The 13,361-nt window shown below is 35.3% G+C and overlaps 1 protein-coding gene across 1 annotated transcript in view; it reads left to right on the top strand.

The window, feature by feature from the left end:
* RICTOR (RPTOR independent companion of MTOR, complex 2) overlaps positions 1–13,361 on the top strand; it is an 84,466-nt gene that overhangs the window by 40,341 nt on the left and 30,764 nt on the right. The window contains exons 9-18 of the mRNA XM_014947595.1: positions 42–109; positions 2,117–2,199; positions 2,826–2,913; positions 3,919–4,009; positions 4,144–4,210; positions 4,319–4,399; positions 6,231–6,331; positions 9,736–9,898; positions 10,303–10,404; positions 12,850–12,896. Coding sequence (XP_014803081.1) covers positions 42–109; positions 2,117–2,199; positions 2,826–2,913; positions 3,919–4,009; positions 4,144–4,210; positions 4,319–4,399; positions 6,231–6,331; positions 9,736–9,898; positions 10,303–10,404; positions 12,850–12,896 — 891 coding nt within the window. The remainder of the gene's footprint in view (positions 1–41; positions 110–2,116; positions 2,200–2,825; positions 2,914–3,918; positions 4,010–4,143; positions 4,211–4,318; positions 4,400–6,230; positions 6,332–9,735; positions 9,899–10,302; positions 10,405–12,849; positions 12,897–13,361) is intronic.

Below are 13,361 nucleotides of genomic sequence, written 5' to 3' on the forward strand. Positions count from 1 at the left end.
AGTACTTAACTATATTGTGACATTTGTTATTCTAATGGCAGGGAGGACAGAGAAGCACGATTCCTAGCTAGTAAAATGGGAATAGTGGCAGCATTTCGATCATGGGCAGGTAAGATTTTTTTGTTTGTTTGAAGCTGCATGATTGGAAGGGGAATTTTACCTTGTAGTACGAAAGAGCGGTTTGTTTAAACACAGAATCTGTCTTATTTGTGTCTTAATTTCTATTAATACCTTCCTACAATGCTACTATGATGCGCTTTGATATTGTAAAAGTGGAGAAGACATACATAGTTTTCTTTGACTAACTCTACTGACAAGATGCAGCTGCTTTTTTCCTGCCCTGTAGAGAATACCTTATAAGTTGTGCCTTGGTGGTGGTACTTGACATTTGATAGGTGAGAGGATATTGAAAATAGCATTATAAGAATTTTTCTTTGAGATGGTTTTGCCACTGTAAATAAGAAGACTTTTTGTCTGTGTGAAGAGATGCCAACAGAATAGTTTCATTAGCACCTGCTTTTACCAGGTGCCAAAGCCAAAGAGAAGTTGCAGATGGACATAGTTTGGGATTTTTCATGTAGAAAAAAAAATTAAATGAAGAAACAGGGGTTTTGTATTTTTCTGAATCCTCTCTCTATAATATTACAATATCTAACATGAAAATACTGCATCAGGGACTGTTATTCTTTAGTCAAGATCGAGTCTTGCAAATAAACTAAATCACTTGATATGACCATTTAGCAAACTTTTAAGTAGGATTTTTACAGGCTGTACGTAGGAAAGATTCAGATGTCCAGAAGGCCTTTTTGCTTTGTAAGACTTATTTGCTTTATTTTTAATGTTCTAAAAGTGATCACTAAGCTTAATTCAATGTCCAGGTATCCTTCAAAAGTTTCTCATATGTTCGCACTTGTTTGTGGAGAAAACTAAGAAGCAGTTTCTGATAGGAGTATTGCTGCATCTTCTCTTACTCAGACGCTTAGAGCTAATAGCGTATGCCTGAAAGTTCGAGTCTTGGAATATGTTACTTTCCGTGGCACTTTCACTTTTACACATTCATCCCTTTTTATATTGCTTGTTACGTTGGAGACTAGAATTTTAAATGTTTTTAGTACAAAAATGTTCTTAGGCTGTCAGTCTTCCCAAAGGACATGTAGCTAAACCAGGCTTGAGGGTATTATTCTTGGTGTTCTCTTGACTTTTCGGTTGGGTTTTTTGCCTGTCTGTATTATCTGTTGTGTTCTGCCATTCTGCTCTCCTTATTTTGCAGGCTGGGTTATTCTTCAGAGCTGATGGCTACTATGCCCTTTATCCTCATGTGCAGTAATGGCTGCATGCACCCAAATCTATTCCTGCATTGCAGTTAGAATGTGGTCGCTATATGCTCTTGGGAAAGGTCTCTGAGGTGCACTGTGGAACATATTTATATGCCCTTAGTGTGTCTGTGGCCACATGTACATGTCATAAGTTTTTGTGATATGGAGGTTTTGTAAGTGAGGATGAGTAGAGGATATTTTTCATCTTCTAGAATACTTTTTTTTTAAATAATGGATTGGGTGTATTTATGATATGTAAGACAAAGATGTACAAACCTGAATTATTCTTCTTAATTTCAAGTTGCATTTTTTAGAAACTTGATTGTTTTCTGGATGGTGTGTTTCTGTTAGTTTTAATTTGTGAAGTGTGAAGGGAAATGGTCAAGGAAATAAGCAAGGAATAAGCTGTCTTTGCAGCTACATTTTTAATGAAGACACTGTATATAAAGTGAGGCTGAAAATCAGTGTAAGCTTCAAGTGGTATTCTGTAACCTGAAGAAACAATTTGAAGGTTTTCTCTATTAATATTGAAATATTAAACACATTAGAAAGAGCTATAATTTTAAATGAGGAATCAAAGTTTTGTTATTAGAAACTTTTGTTAAATATTATGGACTGGAAATTAGATGACACTATAAAATGTCGTAAAAATATATAAAAGATGACATTACAAAGCTGAAAATATTTATGATTAGTAATTTTTGTCATCTGTGTTTCAAACTGGAAATCAAATTTAACAATGTGTCTAGTGCTTCTTTTGCTTGGTGAGGGAATATTATAATGTATTTAATGTTTTCTAGGTATTATCAGCCTGTGCAAACCTGGAAATTCTGGGATTCAGTCTCTTATTGGGGTACTCTGTATACCAAATATGGAGATACGGGTAGGTGGTAAATATTTAGTACTGCTATAGAATAATAGTGAATGTTTTAATTCATATATTCTTAACATGCTAACAATTTTGTGGTTTAAACACAAACTCCAGTTACAAGACCCCTATCCTCAAGTTTATTTGACCCCCAAGTTCAAGTCTGTAATTCCATTATAAAATTCCTGTGAGAATGGAAGTTCACCCTATATGTCTGAGATGAGGGAATGGAGGAGAGAAAAGTCGTAAATTAATTTTTTCTTTGGTCACGAGTCAAAGCAAGTTCACAGTAAGATGCAGTTACAAGCTTTATGCATAATAAACAGAGTTGAATCAGAGTTAAATAAGAAATATTTCTTCTCAGTTACCAGTTAAATCAAGAAATTGATGGTGGCAGCAGTACCTGTTCTAAAAATCTGTAATCCAGGTAACCTGAGCTTCTGTAGAATTCACAGTGGCAATGAGGCACAGTTCTAAAGTAAACAAGCCCCTTCCCTTCTCCAAATTATTTCAGTTTATGCAAATAAGCATGTTATCAAAAAAAGAAATACTGGAACAAATACACCAATTTTAGCACTCTATAGAAATCTGAACTTCAATATTAATAGTGAACTAAAGACAATTTTTTTTTTTTTTGCTAGCGAGGTCTGCTTGAAGTTCTCTATGATATATTTCGTCTTCCTCTCCCTGTTATTGCAGAAGAATTTATTGAGGCACTTCTCAGTGTAGGTAAGTATTTAGAACCGGGGCACATGAAGTCTGTCTGTTGAGCTCTTCTACAAATTTAAACCTTTCACTGTCTCCTCTACATTGTAAATTAGATCAATATTCACTGTCTCATTACTGTATTCATTGGATGCTCTGAAGTCCTGGATAAAATTCTTTATTAACTGTTAAGTGGTGTCAGTTTGGGAAGAAATGAGCAGTGGAGCATAGCAGAGCATTTGCAGAAAAGAGTGTGCAAACACTTTAGTACAAATTAGACTTCTTTGAAGTATTAGAAGCATTAGTAATGTAGAAGTGGTAGTGAAAGTTACAGAAAAGGTACTAAACAGAGTCTTTTCTATATATTGTGTATCTATATATTTCTATATATTCTGTATCTTCTAGCTATCTGCACTCAGCTTTAGCAGACTTTTACTCTTGCTAGGGCAAGTGTATGCTCTCTCATGTCTTTATATTTAGTGGAGTTAGTCTTTTACCTTTAGAATCAAACATGTGTAAACACAAGGGTACCCTCTGCTTTGTCCCACAGTACAAAAGTATGAGGCCCAAGGAAGCAAGTTTCAGCCTTTAATGTTCCAGCAATTCTCCAAACTGTGCTTATAAATGTTTTGTTGTGCAGTTGATTATAAAAGCTTAATCCGTGTTCCACCCTTATAAGTAAATAAATCACTCTTTGTTGCGAAATTGCTACTTCGTGACTTATGGATGTACATTTTTAAATTTTAGTTATTACAATATTTTCTGTTAAACAATGTGTTTATGAAATGGAAATATCATTATTTTGGTCAATACTTGGATACAATCTTTGTCCTAGCTTTGAAGTTAGTCTTGCCTTTGTTCAGGAGTCTAGATTAGGTGGTTTTTAAGAGATCTCTTTTAACAAAATACTCTATCATTTCAAAAATGAAATAAGATATTGGCAAGAACTATTATTTACCTACCGACAACCATTAAAATAACACTATGAAATCCAGTGTTATTACCATTGTCCTTATGGTCTTGTTCTAGATCCAAGTAGGTTTCAGGACTGCTGGAGACTTTCTGATGGGTTTGTAGCTGCTGAAGCTAAAACTATATTACCGCATCGAGCCAGGTCAAGGTGAGCATTTTTGGAACTTAGTCTAAACCCTTGTTTTTGTTTTTTGATAGTGTTGACAAAATATTTGCTGTTTTCTTGCAGACATAATAAGAAATGAACTTTCTAAACTCTTTCCGTACTTTTTTGCTCCATAGGCCTGATCTCATGGATAATTATTTGGCTTTAGTCCTTTCAGCTTTTATTACCAATGGACTTCTAGAGGTAACTAATAACTTTACATTTTAAGAGGCGCTTGCTACTTTTTTCCTATAAACATTAAAATGAGATTTTTTACATTGAATGTTGTAATAATTTTTTAACTTTTTGAAGGGTCTGGTTGAAGTGATCACAAGTAGTGATGACCATGTATCTGTTAGAGCAACTATCCTTTTAGGAGAACTTTTGCACATGGTAAGTAAAGCTTTTTGCTGTGTATAAATAGTATTAGTAACTAACTGTGAATAGGTATTTCCTATTATATCTTTGAATTTGTGTTACAAACTTAGAACATCTACTTTTCATCAGAATAATGGGTTAATATACATTACATCTTTTTGGCAAATCATATATTAGAAACAGTATGAATCAATAGGAAGGCTGTTTGGAAAGTATTGAAAGTGCTAGGGGTTCTGCTCCAAGGATAATCCTCAGCTCTCAAACTCTCACCAATACGTTCCCTCGCCTCTGTAGACAGTTGTATTTTTAGGCTGGAGTCCTGCAAGCTCACTCACCAGTTACTGTGTTTGGGAAAGGACCATTGCTGATTTTTGCTTTTCTTGAAACAATGGTAGCCCTCTGGCAACATGTTTGGCTTTCTGCCTCACAGGCCAGGCAGATGTAATTTTTTTTCATGTTGAGCTGGATGTGGCTGTGGCACTTGATATGGTTCCTTCAGACAACTCCGACTTGGTGGCATGCTCTTAGCACTTCTGTGGGTAGCCCCTGCTACAAAGAAGCTGAGGGAACCTTGCTTCATTCTGCGTCTCTCTACCTAACCTATCTTTTACAGTTGCTTCTCTCTCTCTTAACCTAAACTATTTTGGTATGGAGATGATGATGCTGTTTTCATCTGCACTCCAGTGCTGCCTCTCACCCTCCCAAGGAGCTGTTTGTCATATGTGAAGTGATACGATTTTACCTGTCTTGCAAATCAGTTATTTAATTTTTCATATCTCTTGATGATAAAATTAGCATGTACAGCAGAGCACTTCTTGATGCCTTTTCTTTTGGTTTTTATTAATCTTTTTTCCAAATAAACTACTTTATAAGGTATGGTAAAGCTGTGAAATGCAACTTTGTTTTACAAGAATTTGAATATGAGTTAGCAGAAATAGCCTGCATCTTCAGACTATCAACTCATTTCAGTGGTGCTTAATGCTCCAAAAAACAAGATCACAATCTTCAGAGATAAGATTCCTTATTACTACAGTGATTTCAACATTTCAGATCATTGGCATGGGTCACAACCACAACAAACTTCGTCTCTTCAGTGATATATTTCTTTAAACAACTTCTTTAAATTCTTGAGTATTTAGTCAGCCATGTAGTTTAAAAAGAGGAATCTGTAATATGCTATTTTTCTGGTTTCTGGAATAGTTCTGAATAGGAGTGACTGTTACTGACATTTGAGTATACTGCAAAGCATAGGTATTTTTTGTTTTCCTGAAGAGCTGATTTATTAGTCAGAGATGACTGTTTATCAAAGCACTGAGCAGATATTTGTACTTCTATTTAGTTTTAAGAGATAATTTCTTTATCTTCATTATTATTTTAGTTTCCAAAAGCATTTGCAGAAATACCTCTATGTCCCAAAATAAAAGCAATTAAATGCCTAGTAACTTAGAAAGTTGTGTTAATTAATCAGAATTTTTGTGTGTGCAGAAAATTTTTAATAGAAATCATCAGCTTAAATGGTATTTCTGATTTTAGATTTTTTTAGTAATTCTATACACATGACATAAGGGTATCTGATGCTTAGCACGTTTTTGCATGCTACCACTTAAAGACTAATGGAAACAGTACAGGTTAGAAGGTTCTGAAATCTTCCAGTTGTATTTCAGATTGATTAGCTAGATCAAATATTCAAAATGGGATGTGTAATCATTGCTCTGGCATTATGCAAAAAGTAGTTTTGTTGTCATGTTTTTGTGAAAAGTAGTGAATTCTTCAAATGTTGGTCCTAAAGAGATGGCTAGAAATGTTGCAATAAGTTACTCTAACTGGTCCTTCATTTTTTTTTTAGGCAAACACAATTCTTCCTCATTCTCACAGCCATCACCTGCACTGCTTACCAACGCTAATGAACATGGCAGCATCTTTTGACATCATGAAAGAGAAAAGACTGTAAGAATTCTAAGTTACACTTAAAAGCAAAAACATTTCCATCTCCGTTTCCCTCTAGAGTTGAGTGAAAACCTACATTGCAAGTTTTGTGGTGGCTGAAACCATGTCTGTCTATTTAACTGCAAGCACACACATGCATATAGAAATGCTCTGCCACACTTACTAGGGAAATAGTTTTCAGTGCATCACAGAATCACAGAATGTTATGGGGTTGGAAGGAACCTCTGAAGATCATCTAGTCCAGCCCCCATGCTACAGCAGGTCCACCCAGCGCAGGTTGTGCAGGCGGGTTTTGAATGTCTCCAAAGATGGAGACTCCACCACCTCTCTGGGTGGCCTGTTCCAGTGCTCTGTCACCCTCAAAGTAAAGAAAGTTCATCCTCATGTTGAGATGGAACTTATGTTCAAGTTTGTGCCTGTTTCCTCTTGTCCTGTCACTGGGCACCACAGAAAAAAGACTGGCCCCTTCCTTTTGACACCCACCCTTTAAGTATTTATTGGCGTTGATCAGATCCCCCTTCAGTTTTCTCTTCTCCAGACTGAAAAGACCCAAGTCCCTCAGCCTTTCCTCCTAAGAGAGATGCTCCACTCCCCTAATCATCTTTGTAATCCTCTGCTATACCCTCTCCAGCAGTTGCCTGACCTTCTTGAACTGGGGAGCCCAAAAGTGAACACAGTATTCCAGAAGTACTGGAGTACCTCATTCCAAAAGCATTTATAGTAACATTTTAGGAATTTGGAAAGTTTTTATAGTAGATTGTAGAACAATTTTGCATAGATTGCAGGATTTTTACATGAAATTTTTTTAAAATGAACTCTAAGGCACGGTTTGGCCAAGCAACATCTGAGACGTGTTCTGTGTGTTTGACCTCTCCATTGTTCCATATTTCTTTTTCAGCTTTTTTATGCAATTCATCTTTCAAAACTAAAAAAGGCCATACCAACTTTTTCGTTCTGTTATTGTTTATCTATAGCTAATTAAATAGTAGTAGACCAAATTGGTAAGTCATTATTAGTGTTAAGTAAGAGCAAAGAATGTAATATTGGCATGAAGCTGGGTTTTTGTTGTTGTTTTTTAATAATTTTTTTCTTCAGAAGAAAATGGTGACCGTAACAATAGTAATTATGTTAAAACTTCTGGGTGCTTTTATTTGAAGTTTGCAGTGGTAATTTTTTCAGTTCCTTTCAGTTCCATGTAGATATAAGAATGTATGAACAGAAATTTTATATTTAGTGCAGGGATCTTCGGTGGCATGTACTTAAGCAGTATAAGAGAACTGTTTGGCAGTCATGGTGGCAATCAAATGAGGTATATTTAGGCATCTGACTCAAAAAAAAACCCTGTTTATAGAAGCTTTTTATTCGTCTTTGAACTAAAAATACATGAATTTTGGGATTTTAAAAACCTATGGGCTTTTTATTTTAGTTACTTTTTAGAATTTCTCTCTACATGTCCTAATCTTGCAATTTAAGCTCTTAAGTTCTCTGTCATAAAATACCATCTCCTGGGTACTTCACATAGTTTAAACCTCCTGAGTAAAAAAGTCAATTTGGTAGATTTACGTGTCTTTAAAACATCTTCTGTAACTCAGTGTTCTTACTTCCATTTCTTTGTAGAAGACCATTAAGACCATTCAAATTGAGTGTGTTGGATTTTTTTCTAATAGAAAGTGTTTTTGTTTACTACTCTTGCCATTCCTGATCTGCCTTGTCGGATCGCTATTCTGATAAATATATCATGGCTTTGTATTCTGTCTTTCATTATATTGTCAGTGATAAATTAAAGAACCTTCCCGAACTGCTACTGTGAAATAATAAATGCTGCTTATAGAGCGCTTCCAAGAAACAAAGAATCATCGAATGTTTAGAATTGGACAGGACCTTAAAGTTCAAGTTCCAACCCCCCTGCCCTGGGCGGGGACACCTCCCACCAGACCAGGTTGCTCAAAGCCCCATCCAGCCTGCTCTTGAACACTTCCAGGGATGGGGCATCCACAACTTCTCCGGGGAACCCCTTACAGTGTCTCACCACCTTCACAGTAAAGAATGTCTTTCTAGTATCTAATCTAAATCTCCCCTCTTTCAATTTAAAACCATTACCCTTGTCCTGTCACTGCACTTGCTGACAAAGAGTCCCTCCCCATCTCTCCTGTAGGCCCCCTACAGATACTGGAAGGCTGTATAAGTTCCCCCAGAGCCTTCTCTTCTCCAGGCTGAAAGAATTGTGCCCTTCTGCATTTTAGTTTTGAAGTTTTCTTGCATGTCAGTAGAGAATATTTTGGCAGGTGAAAATACAGTGATTTTTCAAAAACAGCTTATCTGAACCTCCATCATGGAATATTTTACTCGGTCAAAGCTGTGGGATGAGAGGAAGGATTAAAAGCAGAATGGATACTTTTGTGGATTACCTACAGGTTTTTTGCTTTTTGGCGTGTGCAGATCTACCTGATAGAGTAGTAAAAAATCCCATTTTTGTGGAAGAAAATTATTTAGTAGTAGGATTTTTTTTCATTTGGGGATCTTAGTTTTGGTCAACAGTGTACATTGTTTCATACTCTGAAAAACTGTAAGCCCTGTTACAGATCAAATTTATCTTATTTAGATAAGTGATCAAATCAAAAGGTATTTGTTTGAGGATAATATAAAATAAAAACATTATCCTACGAGAATATATCAGAATTCATTCTCACTCTCCTGTGAGAATTTTTATTTATAAGGAAGAAAGGTAAATTTACCTCCTCATTTTTAGACTTCCTTATTTTATTTGTTCAGCAAGTGGGGGCATTTTTTCTGCTACCACTGTTTTGTAATTGACTATTTCTGCTGTTGACAGCTGTCATTTCTATTACTTCTTTCTTTTCCTGGAAAACTTCCTACATGCTGTTGCTGAACCATTTTGATATAAAGAGCAGAAGAGCAGGAAACATCCTACTGATACTCCTGCCACCTTCTGGGGAAAAAAAAAAGAGACAATTTACAGGAAATACTTTGTTAGTCAAAGGTGAAGCTAGAGCCCTCAGCTCTCAACTTCACAGCAGAACGTTGATCTGCTGTGACATCTCGCAATACTTTATCAACTTTAACCTTTCAGTGTCTTCTGTGAACTGTGACAGACCCCACTGATTGCAGAGTAGAAGAGGAGGTTTCAATAAGGTTCATTCTTCAATACTAAAAATTCTGAAAGATAATTTTCTGTATAATTTCAGTTGCAGAAATTATAGACATTTCAGACTGAGGCCTATGGATATATGAAAATTTGTATCAAGAAAATTATTTTCTTTTTAGTTGCTTTGCAGTTGTTGGTCAGTTCTTTCTTGAGCTATGTCTGTTTTCTCAAGATATAGCAGTGGTGCTCTACAGTTGCATAACAGTTTCCAAATACTGGTTGTATTTTTTTCTATTAGACGAGCAAGTGCTGCACTAAACTGCTTAAAACGTTTTCACGAAATGAAGAAGAGAGGACCTAAACCTTACAGCCTCCATTTAGATCATATTATTCAGAAAGCGATCTCAACGCACCAAAAAAGGGATCAGTACCGTGTGCAGAAAGACATCTTTATTTTAAAGGTATTACCATTATTCATGTTTCAGATCTGAATTTTACTTTGTATTTTGGAGACTGCCCCCCAAACTTCACTCTCTCATGTAATTCAGAGACATTTGTGATTTCTTTGTAGTATTTTTTTTGTCATTTAATTTGTCTTGTAGATACTTGTGCAGACTATATTGCGTTTCTAGAAATTGAGTTGTGAAATTGCAATAGTTTTTAGTACTTTTTAGGACCTATTGTGATCTGTTACAATTACATTCTTAATGCAGTACTGTAACCATGCAATTTACTTTCAAATGCAAATTTCTGTGGAGCATAGCCCTTTTAATAATTGTTACATGACCAGTAAGTATATATTGTGACAAGACTGAAAAGAATGATGCAAGGAAACTTACTTTAGTTTTTCATGTCTGTATTCCAGGATACAGAAGAAGCACTTGTAATGAATCTTCGAGACAGCCAAGTTCTCAATCATAAGGAGAACCTTGACTGGAATTGGAATCTAATAGGGACCATACTGAAAGTGAGCTTAAAAAGAGTGTGATATTATTTCTGTGAAACTGTCTGGGGAAAAGTCTCTATTTCACATGTGAACTTTGACTTTCTAATATTAGTTCTGTAGTAAATCCCATAATCTGCTTTATTTCAGAAAATTACCATCTCTTGGGTTTAATCAGTGGTGAGACAGTGTTTTTGTGTAGAGCCTTTAAGCAAAAGTATACTATAGTTAAATTCACAAATTTACTAACGAGAATGTATTAAATTTCATGCAACTTCATTTGTATAGAAATGCTTCACAGAATTAGCAGTAATGACTTTAAAGCTGCTAATACTTCAGACATCAGTCCAAACTACACAGTTTTCGTCTTTGGTCCCAACAAACTAGCCTTGTTATTGAAGCCTTGTTCAGCTTTGTAGCAGGTTTTTTTTGTATAATGTGAGCTGAAGGTTAAGGCTGGAGGTGGATTATAGATCAAACTTCAGATGCTTAGATTGAGCCACATGAAAACTCCAGTAGTATGCAGTGTCATTGTATGTATTGAACTTATACAAATACTCTTGTAGCATCGAGTTCATAACAAAATTAATTTATTTTTACAAAATGAAGGAAACATTTCTTGACAGGGAGGGCGTTATCTTAAATATTTATTAATGCAAGCTTTTAAGAGACGGCCTCTTTTTTTTTAAGCAGAAAACTCGGTTTCTTTGAGTAAGAAAACTGAGTGAGTACTCAGTATAGTCTTTGAAACAAAATAGCTCCTGTCATTCTGTGCATCAAAGCCATCCTTCTGTTGTTACCCCAAGTTAAAATTTTCTTCTCTACTGTGTGGTTATAAAGATGGTGGAAGTAAAAAAAAGGATTAATGGTGACAAGTGTAATCAAGATTATATTAAAAAAATACTAAATATTTCTGTGCATTTTTTTCAGGGACTGACTTGAGAGAGCAGGAGTCTGTCTGGCAAAAAGACCTGAATATGTATATGACAGTAGCTTTGCTCCTTTTCACTTTTTACAAGCTTTTTAGTGCAGTTATTAGATTTACAGGATTGGTAGATATCTATGGCTGTTAATCACAGATTTTGTTACCTTTGATTCAGTATTAGTGATGTTATCAAGAAACTGTTCTTCAAAATCTCACTTTTTATTAGTCTGTGTCATACTTTGACAGTGGAAGTTTTCTGTAGTTGACTACTAACTTGGTGGGCTTTTTACCTGAAATTTTACCTGTCAATTTCCCTGCTATCTCAGACCTCCCCAACAGTATATTTTCTGGTGTCCTATCAAACAGTTGTTAATGTCTCAAAATCAGGGACTTATGTCTTTCGGAATGAGAAGTCTGTATGTTTTCTTGTTTAATTCTAACCACTGTTGTTCCTGTTAAACCGCACACCGCCAGCATAAACTAAAATAGTGTTATCAGCGTGGTGCATCTTTAGTCTTTGAATGAGCAGGATCCAGATTCTAGTGTTTGGACCTTGCTATCTCATGTGGCCTACTTGCCTCCCCTTTCTCTCTCTTACTGCCTTATGGCTGTGGAGCATCATCTTTCTAACCACCTAATCACTTGCATCTCATGTGTCCCTTACTGCCTTTTTCACTTGCTCTGCCTGTTTTCTAAGCTGCTGAAGTGGCAGTGGTCAGGATGGAGGAATTGCAGCTTTCTCATTGACAGGAGAGCTTCATACTGTCTCTGGCAGTGTTACTGGTGCAGTCAGTTTTACTAATCATTAACTAGTGCACTATATGTCTTAATACTAGTATACCAACCGGAAATGCAAAACTTACCACTTAGGTAGGAGAAAAGAGTGTTTGATGCGCTTTTTTCCATCCCTTCCAAAATATACTTACTAGTAGCAACAAAAATAAATCATAGAGACAACAGAGGGCTGTAAAAACAGAGGAACATTTAATAGAAAGAAAGGATAGCTTCAGAAGAGGGTATTATGACTTCATGTGATCCTTCTTTGAAACATCTTAGAAGTATCAACAGAGGAGTTTAAGGAGTTTAAGTAACTCCTTAATAATAAGCAGCATTTTAATAAGCAGCATTTAAGTGAACTATACCAGAATGATTATTTTTAAAACAAATCTGATTAGTAGTGAAAACAACAAAAAAAAATTATTTCCCTAATATGCTTTTTTTTACTTGCAGAGAAGAAACTGAGAAAAATTGTTTCTTTTTCATTAGCTTTTCATAATTTGCTCTTTTCATTCGACTTGTGTCCTGGTACACAGCATGCAACCAATGTTCCCTGTCCTTGGTCCAAGAATGGTTAGATTTTTTTTCCGGGGAAATGTAGGCTTTGTAATAAAATAACTGTTTTCTATAGGTAGTATTAGACGCATGAAAACTTACACTTCTAGTTATTAAGTAAATATGACTATAATAGAAACGAGTAAACTTTGGTGACTAATGAAGGACTGATGTACAAGTTTCATATAATGCTGTATTTGCTGTTTTTCTAGTGGCCAAATATAAATCTGAGGAACTATAAAGATGAACAATTGCACAGGTATGTAAAAATTATGTAGAGTTCCTTTGATGAAATAAATTTGGAAAAGCTGGTTTTTAATACTGCAAAAAACTCTTCCTTAGATATGTCACGCTTCTAAAACTTAATCTATATATAAGCAGCAGAAATGAAAATGTAGATATTAGGTTGCAATATTTGCTTTAAATAAACAGGTCTTTAAACTTTAGTGGTTTCTTTCCTATGCACAGATACTTTATATACCTGTTCCATTAATGAGAATCCTACCAATTTTGCAAACATTCTATTTCATTTAAAACCTTAAAGTATTACCTCTTTGATGTTTGATGTGATTACTTGACGACTTGTCTAGAGTTGTTCAGTTATATAGTTAGTTTTCATCAAAAACCAGGAGGAAGTTATTTCTAGTTGCTATTAATGGCAAGGGAAGCATGTGTGATTTGAAGAAGAAAAAAACAACCAACCAACAACCAAAAAAACCAGTTC

The sequence above is a fragment of the Calidris pugnax genome, unplaced genomic scaffold (assembly GCF_001431845.1).
Source record: "Calidris pugnax isolate Ruff unplaced genomic scaffold, ASM143184v1 scaffold156, whole genome shotgun sequence".
Taxonomy (NCBI): Eukaryota; Metazoa; Chordata; class Aves; order Charadriiformes; family Scolopacidae; genus Calidris; species Calidris pugnax.